Below are 18,780 nucleotides of genomic sequence, written 5' to 3'. Positions count from 1 at the left end.
CTTTGAGGACCTACATTTTAATTTAAACACCTGGACTCCCTAAATTCAGCTTGTCGGACCTCATTCAGGTTTTTACCTTTATCGTTGGCACCTGTATGTCCCACGACAACTGGCTGTTCACCCTACCCCTGCAGAATGCTGTGCAGCTGCTCCGAGACATCCTTAATACTTGCACAAGGGAGGCAACATACCATCCTGCTGTCTCGATTGCCTTCGTAGAAGCGCCTATCGCTTCCTCCTACAATAGAATTCCCAACCGCTAAAGCTCTCCCACTCTTTTTCCTGCTCTCTTCTGCAGCACAGCCATCCATGGTGTCATGAATTTAGCTGCTGCTGCCTTCCTCAAATGGGTCATCTCCCCCAACATTACCCAACACGGTATATCTATTTTGGAGGGGATGACCGCAGGGGACCCCTGGACTACCTTCCTTCCACTGCTCTGCCTGATGGTCACCCATTCCCTATCTGCCCATGTAACCTTTACCTGCGGTGTGACCAACGCACTAAACGTGCTATTCACGACACTTTGGAAGCTCCAAAGTGAGTCAATGCGGAACTCCAGTGCCATAATGCAGTCTGTCAGGAGCTGCCGAATGGACACACTTCCTGCACACATAGTAGTCAGGGACATTGGAAGCGTCCCTGCTTTCCTGCATTACACATGAGAAGCACGACACGCGTCTGGACTCTCTTGCCATGATGTAATCCTTAAATTAACTTAATTTGGCAAAATTGCCAAAATGTTACCTCCAAATATGAAAAGAAAACGAAAATATTTAAATAATCACCAATCCACTAGCCAATCACTTACCCTCTTGGTTGTGACGTCAAACTTCGATTTCTTATTACTTCTTTGTTTACTTTTGTCCCTGCACCAGCTCCTGTTCCCGAACTGCCGCTCCCGAACTGCTGATGGCCTTTTAAAATCCTCGTCCTCGACCTCCCGCTGCACCCGACTGCTGCTCCGACTGCCCAAACTTCAGGCCTTTTATAGGCCACGATCCTCGACCTCACGCTGCTCCCGATTACTGCGTGCAGGGGTGAAATTAAAAAGGATATTAGCTCAGTAAAGGAAGAGCATGGAAACTTCTTGGCAAGTAAAATCAAGGAAAACTCAAAGATTATTTATAAATATATTAAGAGCAGAATTACAACGAAGAAAAGTGGGGCCAATTAGAGAACTAGAAGGTGATCTGTGTTTGGAGACGGAAGATGTGGGCATGGTTTTTCTTGAATACTTTGCGTCTCTTTTCACAAAGAAGCGGGGCGATGCAGACACTGCTATCGGCGGGGGCGGGGTGGGCGGGGGGAGACGTTTGAAAAAATAGATTAATAAAAATTGTGAGAGAAAAGGTATTAACTTGTTGAGCACAATTTCACGTGGATAATTCCCTTGGCCCGGATGTAATGTATCCCAGGCAATTAAGTGAAGCAAGAGAGGAAAGAGCAGAGGCTTTGACCATGATTTTCCTGTTCTCTCGGCTTTGCTTTCAGAGGACTGGAGGACTGCTAATGTGGTACCAATATTTAAGAAGCGAATAAGGGAAACGCTGAATATTTGGAGGCCAGTCAGCCTAAACAAGGCGGTGACAACCGTATTGGAAACAATTCTGAAGGACAGGTTAAATCATAATTGATAGAGGCATGGATTAATCAAGGACAATCAGCATGGATTTGTTAAGTGAAGGCCGTGTCTGACTAAACTGATTGAATTTTGTGAGGATTTAACAAGCAGCGTCGATGATGGCAGTGACTTTGATATATTGTATATGGATTTCACCAAGGCTTTTGATAAGGCTCCACATAGCAGAGTGGTCTCGAAGATATAATCCTATAGGAACCAGTGCGAAGTGACAAGTTGGATCCAAACTGACTCAAAGGCAGGAATCAGTAATGGTTGATGTGTGTTTTTGTGACTGGAAAGCTGATTCCAGTGGGATTCCACAGGGCTCAGTACTAGGTCACTTGATTTTTGTGCAATACGTCAATGATCTCGACCTGAATATAGGGGGTATGATTAACAAGTGTGCAGATGGCACGAACTTCGGTTGTGTGTTCGACAATGAACAAGAAAGTTATTGACTGCAGGAAGATATCTGTCAACTAGTGAGGGGGAAAAATTGGCAGATGGAGTATAATGTTGGAACATGTGAGGTCATGCACTATGGCAAAAAAAAATCAGAGTGCAAGTAAATTTTTTAATGGAGAAAGAATCGAAATTGGCGCAGTAGAGCGGAACCAGGGGGTACTTGTACATGAAACACAAAAAGATACTATGCAGGTACAGCAATTGATCAGGAAGGTCAATGGTATCTTGGCCTTTAATGCAAAGGGGCTGGAGTATAAAAGCAGGGGAATTTAATAAAGCTGAATAAAATATTCGTGAGGCCACACCTGGAATGCTGTGTGCAGTTTTAATTTCCATATTTACGAAAGGACATACTTGCTTTGGAGGCAGTTCAGTGAAGGTTCACTAGGTTGATTCCGTCGATGACGGGGTTGAATTATGAGGGAAGTTTGACTAGGTTGGGTCTCTACTCATTGGAATTCAGACGAATGTGAGGTGATCTTATCGAAACGTAAAGGATTATGAGGGGGCTGGACAAGGTGGATGCAGAGAGGATGTTTCAACTGATGGGGGAGACTAGCACTAGAGGGCACTATCTTTGCATAAGGGGCCGCACATTTAATTCAGAGATGAGGAGAAATTTCATCTCTCAGAAGGTTGGAAATCTTTGGAAATCGCTGCATCGGAGAGCTGTGGAAGCGGTGACATTGAATACATTTAAAAGAGAAATAGACAGCTTCTGAAAAAACAAGAGGAGAAGTGGTCATGGGGAGTGGGCTGGCTACTGGTGCTGAGTTCGTGATGAGGCAAGCCATGAACGTATTGATTGGAGGAGCAGGCTCGAAGGGCCGTATGGACGAATTCTGTTCCTATTTCTTCTTTTCTTATGTTCTTATAACAGTGGCAAATGGAATGTAGTCTGGAGATGTGTGCATTAATGCATTTGTGGAGAGCTAACAAGTAACACAATACACCTTAAAATGTAGGAAACTGAGAAGTGTTGAGGAACAAAGGGATCTTGGAGTGCAGGTACACAGATCCCTGAATGTATCAGGCAATGTAGTAAGGTGGTTAGGAAGGTAAACGGAATGCTTGACTTTATTAGCCGAGGCCTAGAATAAAATAGCAGGGGGTTATGCTTGAACTGTCTAAAGCAATGGTTGGTCAGAGATGGAGTACTGCCCATAGTTCTGGTCACCGCAATACAGGCAATATGTGATTGCTCTGGAAAGGGGTACAGACGAAATTTACGAGGATGTTGCCGGGAGTGGAGAATCTTAGTTATCTGGAGAGACTGGATAGACTGGATTTGTTTTCCTTGGAACAGATGAGGCTGTGGATGCCTCATGGAGCTATATAAAATTATGAGGGGGCTGGACATATTGGATAAAAATGACCTATTTCCCTGAGCAGTTTGTTCAACAAGCAGGGATGAATCATTTTAAGTAATTGTTAGAAGATTTAGAGAGGATGTCAGGGGAAATTTCGTCACCCAGAGGGCTGTGTTGGTTTATGCCTCAGTTCCTGAAACGGCGTTAGAGGCAGAAACATTCAACACGTTAAAAAATGCATTTGAAGCGCTGCAAACTGCAGGGCTATGGACTCAGAGACGGAAACTGGGATTAGGCTGGATCGCCTCTTGTTGGCTGGCACGGACACGATGGGCCAGAGTGGCCTCCTTCCCTGCTGTAAATATTGAAGATGCTCCCATTCTACGTACGTGGAGCCTGGACACTTTGATTACCTTCATTGTTTTTAGCGTTTCAGCATTTAGAAAGTAGGCTATGCACAATTTTCTATTCCAAAATAGATGACCTTACAGTTGCCAACATTGAAACCTTTTTGCAAACGTTTTGCTGACTCACTTAATCAATCAACGCATTTTTGTAATTGTATGCACTGACCACAATTCCAATAAATCTTTGTGTCAGCGGCAAATTTTGATGTGTTTCTTTCTATCACATAATTTACTTCGCTAATCAATAGGGATTAGTTCAGGACCCAACTGAGATCCTGCAGGTCACCATTAGTCACCTCCTGCCATTTGGAAAATCTTTCCATTGTCCCCGTCTCCGTCTGCTCGGCCAATTTCCTAACAAACTCAATAATTGGCCTTCCTTTACAATGGGATTCAATCTTAGTTAACAGTCAATTATAACGGACATAATCAAGTGACTTCTAGAAGTTCACATAAATAACATCCATTGACATTCCCCTATCCACTACCGAACACAACTCTTTAAAAAAATCTTCAGCTTTGTCAGGCTTGATCTACATTTTTCAAATGCACGCTGGATCTCTCTGATCAGCTAAAATTGTTCAAGGTGTTCAGTCACCCCATCCTTATTTCTGGGCAATTTCCCGATACGAGGTGTTCCAAACATTTCCTGGTTTCACTTGCTCAACATTGCAAAATAACGGAGAGACCTGCGCAATTTTTACATCAAAATAAACATTTATTCATTGAGAGAATTGACAAAGTTTGCAGTTAGAGCATTTTCAATGTGCTCGCTTAATTTATTTAAATCACTTGGAAAGAAACCATCTGGTCCTGCGGATCTGTTGCTCCATAGTGCCACTAGTTTCTACATTACAGCGATTTTGCTCTGTCAATTAAATTGAGTCCCTAGTTCATTACAGGATTGCTTGTAACTTCCGACATGGTATACTCTTCCTCTACTGTAAACGCTGAAGCAAAGTCGTTGTTCAACATGTCGGCCATCTTAAATGATCATTGACATAACACCGTTATCAATTTTCGAAATGCCAACATTGATCACGAGCAGCCTCTTTTTCCCATTATCATTGTTGTAATAACGTATTTGTTTAAATTGGTAAATAGTGAGTAAACAATATAGGTAGTGTTATTTTATCAGGCTGAATGTGAACATACTTTTCTTATTTAATAATTTAAACTTTTAAGTTAAAACTGAAAGTCAGTGGCAGTTAACATTTAACAGACAATCACCTGTAATTAGGCTGAGGTTAGGGAGTTAGTTATTGTGCAAGCTGATGACAGACTAGTTGTAACTCGCATCGTTTTTGCAGGTAAATATAGAAGGGATATCTGCCAGACACTGAGCTACGTGCGCAGAGCATTGAACATTTTCGAAACGGTGTGGCATGCTCCACAATATGGTAACATAAATTTGGTTAGACAGGAAATTCGGTGCAACAAAACCAACTATTATATACATATCATCATCATCATCGGCAGTACCTCGGAATCGAGGAATACTTGATTACGCTCCTGAGGTGAGTTATTTGTTGGCAGAACCGTCCAATATGAGACACAGACTCTGTCGCAGGTGGGACCTTCACACTTCGAGGGAAGCGGTGGGTGGCATTGGTTTGCCTCACGCTCCTTCCACTGCCTGCGGTTGACGTCTGCAGGCTCTCGGCATTGAGCTTCGAAGAGCTCAACGTCCTCGTGGATGCATTTTCTCCACCTAGGGCGGTCTTCCGCCAGGCACTCCCATATGTCCGTGGTGAAGTCGTACGTTAGCAGGGAGGAATCGAGCGTGTGCCTCTACCGGTTCCGATGCCCATCTTTAGTTCATTTACCACGAAGAAACTCCATATAGAGTATTTGCTTGGGGCGTCTCGTGGCTGGCATGCGAACTTTGTGGCCTGGAGCGAAGCTGATCGAGTGTGGCCAGTGCTTCAATCCTGGGGATGTTAACTTGGATGAGGATACTGATGTTGTTAGCTTGGACAGTTATCAAGACGAAATATATATATATAGCACCTTTAACATAGCAAAACATTCCAAGGCGCTTCGCACCAGTGCTGTAAAAAACATTTCAAAGCTGAACCATCTAAGGAGAAATTAGTTCAGCTGAACAAGACATGGCAGTGGAGGTACGTTTGGATGAGTGGTTTAAAGGAGGAAAGAGAGATTAAGAGGCAGTGAGGTTTGGGAAGCACTCCAGTATTCAGGGCCATGCCTGCTGAAGGCTAGGCCATCAATAGTTGTGCAATTAAATTCAGGATGCTCAAGAGGCCAGAATTAGAAGAGCTCAAATAGCTCGGGATGGGCAGCGGTGATATGGGACTGCAGCAGATTACAGAAATAGGGAGGGGTAATGCGATGGAAGGATTAGAAAAAAAATGAGAATATTATAATTGAGGCGTTGCTTGATCGTGGGGCAATTTATGTCAGGGAGAAAACTGGTGATGAATGAACCGAACGTGGTGCGGGTGACAACACGGGCAGCAGACTTCTGGATGACCTCAAGCTTATGTAGGGTAGGACGTGGGAGGTCAACAAGAGTGCTTTGTAGCAGTCAAGTCCAGAAGTAAATAAAGCATGGATGAGGGTTTCATTAGCAGATGAGTTGAGGCAGGGATGAATTTGGCGATGGTAATTTCAAAGTTGGTGTCCAATATGGCACCAAAGTTGCAAACAATCTGGTTCAGCCTCAGCTGGATGTAAACGAGAGGAATGCAATCGGTGGAATATATGGATAGCAGTCTTTTGGCACTGATCCTTCCCTAATGATGTGATATGTGTGTAATAGTGCTTGTGGTATCCCGTCGATAACTTGATTCAGTACGCACCTTTTATAAAGTGATTCGTTTATAAATTATTTGCACCTTTTTGTCTTCACTGTCTTTGGGTTGCAGTGGATCTGACAATCAGGTACTGCGCATAACTGACGTCCGATTTAATACCGCCCAATTTGCGCCACAGCCCGTGATTTATTTTCATCCTACATTATACCAGTTTTCATGTTTACATGTTTAGAAATGAAGGACGCTTAGCAGGTGAAATATTTAATGTTTGAAACTACAACGCACCTGACACCGTGTTAAATTAGTTAACGTTAGTGAATGAGCACCAGGAGCCAAATACAGCCAGTTTGGTATGTGCAAAAAATGTTGGTAAGAAGAACGTGCGATTTCCACAGTTGCAAGTAGGTGCAAGAATTGAGATACAGCTAGGAGCTTAGGACTAATGGGCTACGAGAATGAACAGGACTGCGTCCAAAAGCCTGGCGCAGGTGAAAATGGTTGAATATCCCCCTATGTAAATCTATGCGACTACAGTCTGAATGTGCATAAGCATGTATCAGTTTTTTCTTTGACAATGCAAAGGTGACGGTGTTGAACATCTATGAATTCATATCCACCTAATTAGGTGCAAATGTAAGTTGTGAGCAGGATGCAACGAGGTATCAAGGGGACTTAGAAAGACTAGCCGAATTGGCAACAACTTGGTAAACGGAATGTAACATGAAGAAATCTACGTTTCCTCTTTGGTAGGAAAAATAAAAAAGTAGAGTATATTTGAAATGGTGAGAGAAATGCGAAAATGGTGGTGTCCAGAGGAACCTGGGTGTTCTTGTACACGAAGCGCTGCTCGTTAACATACAAGTACAGAAAGCTATTAAGAAAGCAAGTGGTGTGTTGGCCTTAAATTCAAGTGGATTTGAGAAGGATAACATTGCTATAGAGGAGGTGCAAGGAAGCTTCGCCAGCCTAGTCCTGGGATGGGGTCAGTTGTCCAATGATGAGAAATTGAGTAGACTAGTGCTATAATCTCTAGATTTTAGAAGAAAAGGAGTAGATATCATTGAATATACAAAATTCGTAAATGGCAAATGTCAGGAGGCCGTACCCTCTGGCTGGGGTGTCCAGAACCAAGGGACATAGTCTCAAAATGAAGGCATGGCCAGTTCGGACAGAAATGAGAACGAACTTGTTCATTCAGAGAGTGATGAATCTTTGGAATTCTGTCCCCCAGATGAGAATGGACGCTCCGTCTTTGAGTATATTCGCGGTGGATGTCGGTCGATTATTGAATCTTAGGCGAATCATGGGATATGATGACAGTGCTGCAAACAAGTAGGTAGAAGATCACCCATTACTTTCTTTTATTGCAGAGCAGGCTCGAGAGGGCCGAATGGCCTATTCTGTTCCTAATTATTATCATGTTCTTATTCACTTCTCACGTTTAAAAATGGGGATGCCAGCAATAGACACGGCGAATATCATAAGCTTGTGAATTCTTTTTTTGAAAACAAAAATATTTGGAAAAGCCCAGTTCTTCTTTGATACTTTGTATGACAAGATATGAATTGACATATCTATTTGCATTGCAAACTTCCACGGTACTGACTTTGCATGTCTCTAATCTATGCACAATGTTGTGAGTGCAAATTCTGGAAGAGTTAATACAGAATTGACATAACAGCCCATTTGGCAATTTAAAAGCATCATATAAATAAGAGGTCTCCTGTAACACAACACTGGTGTTTCGGGAAAACAGTTGAATTTTTATTTATTGTGAATAAATAGGAAACAATATGTTATCGTATGTGTCTGAATACTCATAAAGCTATTTGTATTGCTCAATAAAAGTAGAACATTAAGTGGTTAATGAATCTAGTTGTTCGAGCCAATGTAATTAACATAACGTGTGGCACATTCCCGCGAATTAGCTGCATGGAGGTTCTCTCGTATATCAGTCAATTTCCTTTGAACTAATCTTAATATTTGATCATTTTGCAGCCTTCTGATTAGCAGCACAGATATCGCTGTTTCTCGCGGAAAATGGGATATCCACTAATATATCGAATCGAACGAATCTACTACCCTATGCTTGCAGTCTTTGGTGTCACCGGTAAGATATTACATCCAGTTAGTCATATTGTAACGCCCTATGTGATGATTACTGTTCCTGTAGGGTGGCCAGCCCAGCGACACCTTTGTTACAAATTCTTTTCCGTACAGCTTACATTGAACTGGATCATCGAAATGTACAGGCCAATAATTCCATCTCGGGCAGTGGTTCAAAACGGGCGGTAGAGGATCGGGTGCCCGTTGGTGGCAGCATCAGCTATTCGGTCCCACGTGCAGTCAAAGTTACTATATATAACGGGTGGACGATCCGTTACCGCCCATTTTGCGAATCGCCCTAGAGCCATTTCTAGAATCAAATGCACTTCTTTGTCGAAAGGTTAACGTTTGTTGAGTATTTGGCAGAAGGAATATTGCCGAATTAGCCTAATCTCATGTGCATTGTGGAATTTTCCATCTAAAATAGACATGGACATCTGATCAGAAATAGTACAGAAACGCTTTGGGACATGTTGGTTTACTGTAATGATTTTAATTAAGTTGCACATGCGAGGACGATTGGGGACAAAAGGGTAGCAATTAACATTGCAGCAGAAAGTAGGTTCCAGTTTCCGAACTCATAAGGTTCACTTTGTTCATCAGTTAATTTGTCTCTGCATAAAAGTGGGATGTTACATATATTCGCTACAGTCGCATCCTGCTCTTCACTTGCTCAGTTAAAGTCTTTGAAGGTGAAATTGTCACCAATATTCAAGTTGCACTGAATCGTATCACAATGAAACAAATCTGATTCTAGAACTTGATGCAAGAATAACCTCATAGACCCCATTCCAGTTGTGTTCACATATTTCTTCATTAACATGATTGCTTGTTATATTATCAATTGTGTTGCCCTCGGGCTGTAAAAGCCACTCCCTTGTTCCTGCCATGAGGTACCATGGAACGATTGAGTCGCCCTGCTGCGAGTACTGCGTGGAATATGTGCTATTGGCCTGGAATTTGTTGTGATTAAGATGGCGAACTAAAATCATCCACAGTTATTATCCCTTTGAACCTGACCACTTGATCATGATTAAGGGCATATGCATCAAACAAGAAAATCCTGAATTTGTAGTCACATATTCACTATTTGACACAGGCTTTGCTGAGCCCCGCCCCTTCTCCACCTCCATTAGCCTGGTTTCACTGTAAGCAGGGAAAGTCCAACTAACCAAGACTTGTCTTTTCTGTCTAATCTCGCTGTTAAACGAAAGATTAACATATAGCCTTGTTGCAATAAGGTAACTGGGGTGTAATCGCCTATTGCCAGCTAAAGAAAAGTTATGCTCTTGGAAAATTAATTTGGATTTGTAGCGTGATCAAAGTTTTGCATAACAATGAAAATAACAATTATTATTCAACTTAAAAATATATATTTTTTAAATTATTGCTAGTATTTATATCAGTTTTACCTTGTCCCATGCGAGAACCTCAATATTTATTCTGCTGCCAACAACATTTTTAAACAGTCTGAATAAAAGCAAAATCGCCACATCCTGTTTGCTGGTCGGTGAGAATTATGGATTTTGATTGTCTGCGCAGCCAGATTGTTGATGTCACGACAGTTCTCATTTGGGTGTTCCCAGCATTCTGCACTGCTCTGACTTACACGTCATCAGAGAGATCGCAAGATGGTTTTGTGCAGCTGTCTTCGGGACCAACAATGATTGCCTTTGCTTCGGTGTTGACTGTATATTCCGACCAATTCTTTACCTGAAGAAGAAGTAGTGCAGCTCAACCATATAGATGCACGTAAAGTTAGCAACCAACACAAAACTCCACGAAAATAATGTTATTTAAGTTAATTGAGCTGGAAAAGCGATAGGTTAGCGCTTCCTGTCAGGAAGCTAATTGTTTAGTGATTGGTTGCGGTGAATGCAGCAACACACGCAAACCTCGGTGCCGAATTAGCACTTGCGCTAACTCATCGTACCTGTGCCTCTGGTAATTCGCAGATTGTGATGTCATAAAGTGCGCAGTGCTCCATTAGTGCCCTGGATAGAACATTAACTCGCGCACCCTGCAGTATCAATGCACTCCGAAGTTGACAGCGAGAGGATGCGTTACAAATCCGGATGGCCAATAGGCGAGCAGTAATTAAAGGATCTGCTGTTCAGCTCGACTACACTTTATTATTTGCACTCGCCTGGTGCCTGTGCAAAGTTTTTCCTGTCTCAGTCGTGCAAGGTGTCCAAGCCCTTCACTTTGTAGAAGTGTTCTCGACGATAATGTGAGTCATGCCGGTCGCCTTCAAAACAGAGCTGGCGGACAACTAGCTGATGCAACATCATTGGGCTTTCCATTATGCGTTGGACACAGCTTCACATGCCGTTAGCACTGTGATCGTCATGGTTTAGTGTTCTTTGCTGCCTCCCCTCTCTCGCACGTTATAACCCTAAGAGAAGATTGGTGCTTGAATTAGCACTCCACTTTCCACTTGGTCTGCCAAAACTAAATATCGCTTAGAGCGATTGATTTGCGTCTAGTACAAATTTTTCCACTTTTTAATATTTAACACCCAACTGCGGCATTACCGAATTTCTAGAGGATTAATAACTCCGCAGATGTGTATATTGGGCGTTGCACATGATTATTGCTAAAGGGCTGAAATGCAAAGTCGACTGCCGTGGAAATCAGATGATGCGGATCAGAAACCCGATATTCGCACGGCTGATCTTCCTTTTTATTTGTACTGCTATTATTTCACTTTTAACGTGACATCTCAACTCATTATTTCATGATAATATTTTATTTCCTTTTTGATATAATGTCTTATATCAATAGTTGATGTTTCCATAATTTCATCATTCTATGTTCTAATTATTTTAAGTACCTGTTGCTTTTATATTTCTATTTCATTGCAATCTCTCAAGTCAATATGCTACTTCTGTTTTACTGTGTGTTTTACTTTAATGAATGAATCCCTGAATTTACTGCATATATTTGTGATATTTATTGTACTTTCCAAAACCATTACAGGTATTCGTGTTTCAGTTGTCTCCTTACTGTGAGCTGCTAAACCTTTCTTGGATTTATTTATTTTAGTGTTCTTCACTGTCCTCTCAATTCAATGACGTTTGAATACACCTCATATAAACCTTCTTATCGTCAACGATCTGAGACAGGGTCTGCAGTCCAGACTTTATCTCCTCTCCTGTACATGGACGTGCACGCCCGACTGATATTTTGCCGCACTTTATCTTGGATTCTTCCTAATTTGCACTTTTTAAACTTCCCGGTATATAATCTCACAATTCCACGTTATCTCTCTTGCTTTTAACATAACTCCTTATCTCAAATTAGTATTTGTTACAGCTGTTTTATTTCACACTGTACGTGCAACTTCCAAAATCATTATCATTATTTTCCGAGCATAAATATTCAATTTGTCATTGATTGTCTACAGTTGACTTTTACGTTATGTTCATCACTGAATCCCCTCTTGCATTGTGATACTTTATATCTTCCATTTAGAGTAATCTCATAAACCTTAATGATTGTCCGACTGTTAAAGGAGTTGCCTTTCTTGAAACCTGACGATTCGTTATTCAATTCTATTGTGTCATTTCATCCGCCAACAAGATTATTTTAGAGGTCATTACTGATTTGTGGTTTTACTTTAATTCACAAAGCTAGTCATGGAAAAAATATTGTATAAGCCACTCAAATTATTATGGCTCTCTAAATTTTATTGCATAGCTCATCACTGTGAACTTTCCATTCTTTACATGTTTTATTTATTTTTAATATTTCAATCCATTTGAATCCAACCTTTCTTAGTCTCCAATGAATTTCACCATGCTCTTCTATGCGGCTCATTGAAAAATGCATTATATAAATTTCTCTATTTTGTGGTTGTCCAAATTTGCTATTATTTTCATAATATGAAACATGCGTGGGCTACGAGCGAAATAGTCATTTACCAACGGCACAGACCAAAAACCTAGCAGCAATTGACACGAGATTGTGGTAAACAGAACATATTGGCAGAGTCTAAACTAAATTTTGTATTCCTATTTCTTCAAGTTAACATGGTGGCGATTGTGATACTCTCCCGCGGAAAGTGTGGTCTCTCCAAATGCATCACTCGCTATCTGGTGGGAATGGCAGCGGCCGATCTATTTGTTGTTGTCACTGATGTAATTCTGAATCGCATTAATATTATGTATTTTCCTGTTAATTTCTTGTCCATCACTCCTGTATGCTCTGTGTTGGTTGTGTTGTGCATTGCATCCATTGATTGTTCTGTATGGTTTACGGTTGCTTTCACCTTTGATCGCTTTATAGCCATTTGCTGTCAGAAGCTCAGAACGAAATATTGCACGCAGAGAACTGCGACTGTGGTTTTAGGAGCCGTGTGCGTGGTTAGCCCTATTAGATGTATCCCCTTTTACTTTACATTCCAGCCTAAAATTATAATTGACCAAGTTCCCTGGTTTTGTTTTTCGAATGAAAGCTTCTATAATTCGCCTTTTTGGAGCGCATATGAGTGGATTGATAGTATTATAACCCCTTTAGTACCGATCTGTTTAATTGTTTCGTTCAATGCACTAACGGTCAGACACATTATAGCGGCAAATAGAATCCGCAGGGGTCTCCGGAACAATGGTCAGGATCAGAATGACCAAAAGATGGAGAAACGGAAAAAATCCATGATATTGCTGTTCACTCTATCTGGTAATTTCATACTTTTGTGGATGATATATGTAGTGTATTCGCTAAATTGGTTAGTGGAAAACTATAATTATATCGACAAATACCTCAATACTCCGCTGTATCGGGTTCAGCAGGTAGGATTCATGCTGCAGCTTCTTTCCGCTTGTACAAACACGTGTATCTATGGATTAACCCAGACTAAATTCAGAGAGGAGTTGAAGAGTGGGATGAAATATCTGTTTACTCTAAATGGAAAATTACTTAAATAAAAGCATCAAAAGCAATATTTTTTCAATCAAGGTCACTTTTATTTTATCTGGAATGGCTGCTTGGGTAAGTAATAGGCCCGAGGATGAATGATGGATATGAGCTTTTTTTAAATTCAAGCACACTGGTGGATTTCAATCGATAGACTTTTCCTCCCACCAACATTACTGCTACCCATTGGTGTTGTCAGAAACCAGCTAATCTGAATATTTATTGATCTACTGCAACATGTGGACAGGAGTTGTGGGTTTACTGAATGTAAACTGGGAGAATTTGACAAGGAAAAAGAGAGAAATAAGTATGTCGACGAAGGAATTGCTGACACAGAAAGCAGATTAATAATATTTTAGTATGCAGGATGTGGCGTGCGTTAGGGCCACCTCCTTCAAGTCGACATGGCACTAGAGTCTCAAAACTCATTTAATCAGCTGATTAAATTGCCAAGGCAGATCGTGATGCAGCACTCTGTCAGGAGCGCTCTAGGGCACAACTTTACTAAGTGAAGTTCCGCCTTATGACAGAGGACCTGAAATGTGTATGTAATCGTGCCTGGTCCCGATACATGAATTGGCGTCTTCACTTCGAACACTGAGCTGCGTAGCTTCAGTCTCAGTGGAATGCCCACATCAAGCGGGACTCCAGAAAAGGCAACGTTGGTTTGGGCGGATTCTCATCAACAGAGTATCCACAGGCGAATCTCCCTCACACTGGCTGCATTGACACTTCAACATTATCACCATGAAAAAATGCACTAACTCCGTAGGAGCATAGTCCTTACAATACGAAAGTCTATGCATATGGGCTTTCAATATACTCTTCTGCACCCTTTCCCATCAAGAGGATATAATTCAAATCATGTTGATACATTTCATAGACGTCGCTGTTGATGGGTAAGTGGAAGCACCACGGGAGCAGCAGGTTAGATATTCTATTTTGAAAAAATACATGTTGCATACAATGTTTACATCATGGGTAGATTATGAACATTTATCCCCTTAGAATGGAATTTGCTTAATTTATATAACGACTGACAGAACACCCAACATAGGAACAGGGTTAATTTCTTGAGCCTTTCGAGACTGTTCCACCATCCATCATCATAGGCGGTCCCTCGGAATCGAGGAAGACTTGCTTCCACTCTAAACATGAGTTCTTAGGCAACTGAAGGCCCCGCCTGCACGCTGAAGTGGATGGAAAAGATTGAATAAGTGCAGGGGACATATCCCCGGAGACCTGACCAATATTAATCACGCAACCAGCTTCATTAAAAAAAACTGATGATCTGGTCATTATCATATAGCTGTTTCTGGGAGCTTGCTGTTTGCAAATTAGTTGCCGCGTTTCCTACATTGCATCAGTGAATGCACTTCAAATAACACATCATTGCCTTTAAAGCGCGTTGGGACTTCCTAAGGGCTTGAACGGTGCGCTGTAAATACAAATCTTACTATTTTTCCCCTGCAGTGACATTTTGCTCTACATTTTGTTTTGGAAATAAATCCCCAGCTGATTTAGGGTGGTACCGATGCAAACATGAAACCTCCGTTCAAAGTAACTGTTTAGATTCCCAGCTCAGCGAGCAGGACATGGTCACAATCGCGGGTTAATGGAGGAGAGCAGCGACTGTTAATCTATATATTCATCGCTCTTGGTATGCAGAAAATCCCCCTCATATCAACAAAACTTTATTTAATCCTGGACACGCAAACTGATCCTTTACTGCCAACTTCCCACTGATCGTATAATCGTAGAGCGATACAACACAGAGGATGACTGTTCGGGCCCATTTTACTTGTGCTGGCTCTTAGAAAAGCTTTCATATTCATCTCATTAAGCTGCCTTTGAACCGTATCCTTTCACATATTTCCCTTGAGTATTTATACAATTACATTTTCAAGGTTACACTACACTTTCATTGCAGTACATTACAGACGATAAGAACTTACTGTGTAAAACCTCACCTTCTCCCCTCTGGTTCTGTTGCTAGTTACCTTAAATCTGTATTGTCCAGTTACCAACTATTTGGCACAGAAAGCAGTTTCTCTATTTTTGCTCAATCGCAGCTAATCGTTAAATATATTCGCTTCTATTAAATCTCCGACCATCCTTCTCTGATCTGAGGAGGAAAGATCAACTTCTCCCGTCTCGCCACAGAATTGAAATCTCAAATCCCTGGTACACTTCTTGTCAATCTCCGCGGTACCATCTCTTTGTCCATGACATGCTTCCTCAAGTATGACGACCTGCGCTGGACACAAAATTCCATCAGGGTTAAATAAAGTGATTTTTGAAAAGATTTAGCATATCTTACTTGCTTTTATATTCTATCCATTTATTTACAAATTTTACATAACAGCCTTTTGAACTTTTCCCGCCATCTTAGAAGACATGTGCATGTCTCCCTGAGCATGCACCCCGTGTAAAATTGGTTTATATTTCGTTTAGTTTATTGCTCCTCATCCTGCCTTCTAAAACCACTCATTTCACACTTTCCTTTGTGACATTTAATTATCCATATGTCAGCCCAATTTTTGAATCCGTGCATGTTCTCCCCCTGTATGTTACTCATCGTCACTGGCTGTCCCTCGAGCGAGTTTGACATGATTCCACACCAAAGGGAAGGAGTTCGCAGATATTTAAATGAAGGTTCCGTTATTCCAGATTTGAAGTCCACGAGTGGAAGATGCCTGTGCGTGGATTCTTTTTATGTCTGCTGACCGTTGCACATCAGCGACGGCACGAGTTTGAGCCAGTGCTTTATTCTTTGCAAGGGTCAGGCAACTAGCTCTGCCGCACCGACCTCGTACAGCAGGAGTATAAGAGCTGGAGCTCTGGCCCCTACAAAATAATCGTCTACCCCGACCTGCGGGAGGACACCACTCCAGTCCCAGAGTGTAAGCCTTTCAGTATGTTACTAACCTCCAATTGTTCTTTGCTGTTATCTGCATATTTATGTCCTGTATACCGAAGCGTAGGTCATTCATATTACAGTTCGCAAAGTAAGTTTGTGTTGCATTTGAAGTCGACTGTCGCGACTATTTGTTTCCATTTACAGGCCGTCACAAAACAATTATTTCTGTGGATTACAGTGTAATATCCCCCGGGACATTCCTGCCCTCACATGTTGCTTTTACAGACAAGGAGAAGCAAATTACATGGATTGCCAGCTAGCAGCTGCAGGGAGCAAATCTGTCACCATCACCATCAGGAATATAGACCACACCAAAGGAGGAAATTATACCTGGCTGCATGAAGCGGAAGTGCGGGGAAAGCGGTAACATCAGATCGGAGTTATCTTGCAAATATAGCTGTAAGAGGTAACTGCGATTCAAAGTGTTATTTTGTTCATCCGATCCCAGTTAAATGTGTTTCTGTTTCATTTGTAGGCTGCATCAGCTATTTTATTTAAGGACAGAGAAGGAAGTATTTTAAACTGGAAGAAGGGGTCTACCCAGCCATTATATGACAGTCAGAATAATCTCGGTGTTGGCAATATTATTGTAAAAAATCCACTCAATTTAGAAATACATTGTTTGATGAATGGCATTTAATACGTAATATTAAGGCAAGGTCGCATCTGACCAACGTGATTGAAACTTTTGAGAAGATATCGAGTAGTTTCAATCAGCGTAGTGCATTTGATGTAGTACACATGTTTTCAGTAAGGCTTTTGACAAGGATATACATGATAAACAGGTCAGAAAATTAAAAGACCACCGGATGAAAGGAAACGTATGTTGGATCCAACATTCACTCAGTGGCAGGAAGCAAAGGTTAATGATCGGCGCGTGTTGTTGCGAATGCAAGGCTGTTTCCAATGTGGTTGCGCCAGGATGAATACTACGTTCCTTCTGTCGCACATAGCAGTGATTTAGATTTCGAAATAGTAGGCATAATCAAGTTTGCAAATGATGCAGAATTTGGCTTTGCGGTTAATATTGAGGAAGAAAGCTGTGGACTGCAGGGGAAGATACAGTGGAATGATGAGCTGGGCAGAAACGTTGTAAATGAAATGAAATCCGGAGAAGTTTGCGATAATGCATTTGGGGAAGGCTGACAAGGAAATACACAAATACTGAGAAGTGCAGTGGAACGCAGAGACCTTGGAGTTCATGTCAATATACTCCTGAATGTAGCAGGACAGTGGAAAGTTGCATAAGAAGGCACATGTGATAAATATATGTTTTTTTAATTAGCCGATTCACAGATGTAAAGAGCAGGGAGGTTATGCTTGAATGGTTTAACACAATACAGCTAGAGTATCTCGCGACGTTTTGGTTTCCACAATACAGGAAAGATGTGATTGTGTGAGAGAGGTTACAGAGATTATAAATGATTTGCCAGGACTGTAAATATTTTGCGATGATTCGATAGGCTGGGTTTCCTTTATTTGGAACAGAGCAGACCGGGGAAGGTTTGTTGATATGTAAAAAGTTAGGAGTGGTCCAGACACAATGGATAGAGATGACATTTTTCCCGTAGCAGAGAGGTCAATAACCAGGTACATATATTTAGTGTCATTTGTAGAATGTTTGGAGCGGAGTGGAGGGGAATATTTTTCGCCTGTAGGGTGACGGGGTCTGGAACGCACTGCCAGAAAAGTGGTAGAGGCAGCACACCTAATCAGTTAAAACGAGTGCTTGTATATGCATGTAAACTGCTGTAACGCACAGGGCTATAGAAAAAGTGCTTCAAAGTAAGTTTAGCCTGAATAGGGTTTTCTGCGGCCTGCGCAGTAAACATAGGCCGAATGGCCTCCTTCTGTGCCATAAATTGCTATGTTTCTATGATTAGAACAGGTGCAAAAATGATATTCAGATGTATCAATTCGCCATGGATGGAACGCGTCAGCCGTCCGGTTTACACCCCGCCCAATATTCAGGTGCATTGGCTTTGAAATTCGTCTCGGCTTGTGGCCCAAATCGGACGATATCGGATCGGTCCCCCGGTATATGAAGCACATGAGATCCATCGCCATTGTCTGAAATAGAGCTGACTATCAGGCAGGGCATAAAAGAGGCAGCTGATGTTGCCACGGACAAATATCGCTACCAGTCAAAGAGTTTCCAATCAATTGTTTGCTATTTATTCATGTACTGAAGGAAGAACGAATGCAGTAAACATCGAATGACTTAACTTCTACAATACCGATTAAAGGTTCGATTCAC

At 41.6% G+C, this 18,780-nt stretch overlaps 1 protein-coding gene across 1 annotated transcript; it reads left to right on the top strand.

The window, feature by feature from the left end:
* The first annotated feature begins 8,623 nt into the window (after positions 1 to 8,623).
* On the top strand, positions 8,624 to 13,614 carry LOC139250317 (probable G-protein coupled receptor 139). The gene is made up of 2 exons (XM_070872806.1): positions 8,624 to 8,693; positions 12,716 to 13,614. Exons 1-2 carry the CDS (start codon positions 8,624 to 8,626, stop codon positions 13,612 to 13,614), a joined length of 969 nt encoding a protein of 322 aa, XP_070728907.1.
* The last annotated feature ends 5,166 nt before the right edge of the window (positions 13,615 to 18,780 follow it).

Source organism: Pristiophorus japonicus, unplaced genomic scaffold, assembly GCF_044704955.1.
Source record: "Pristiophorus japonicus isolate sPriJap1 unplaced genomic scaffold, sPriJap1.hap1 HAP1_SCAFFOLD_37, whole genome shotgun sequence".
In the NCBI taxonomy this organism is placed as follows: domain Eukaryota; kingdom Metazoa; phylum Chordata; class Chondrichthyes; family Pristiophoridae; genus Pristiophorus; species Pristiophorus japonicus.
This window is presented reverse-complemented; position numbering and strand designations above follow the sequence as displayed.

Excerpts from the sequence above, each read along its gene's own strand:
- LOC139250317 (XM_070872806.1), top strand. The coding sequence starts at position 8,624 with ATGGGATATCCACTAATATATCGAATCGAACGAATCTACTACCCTATG. Across the intron at positions 8,694-12,715 it reads TGCAGTCTTTGGTGTCACCG|TTAACATGGTGGCGATTGTG; the intron begins GTAAGATATTAC and ends TATTTCTTCAAG.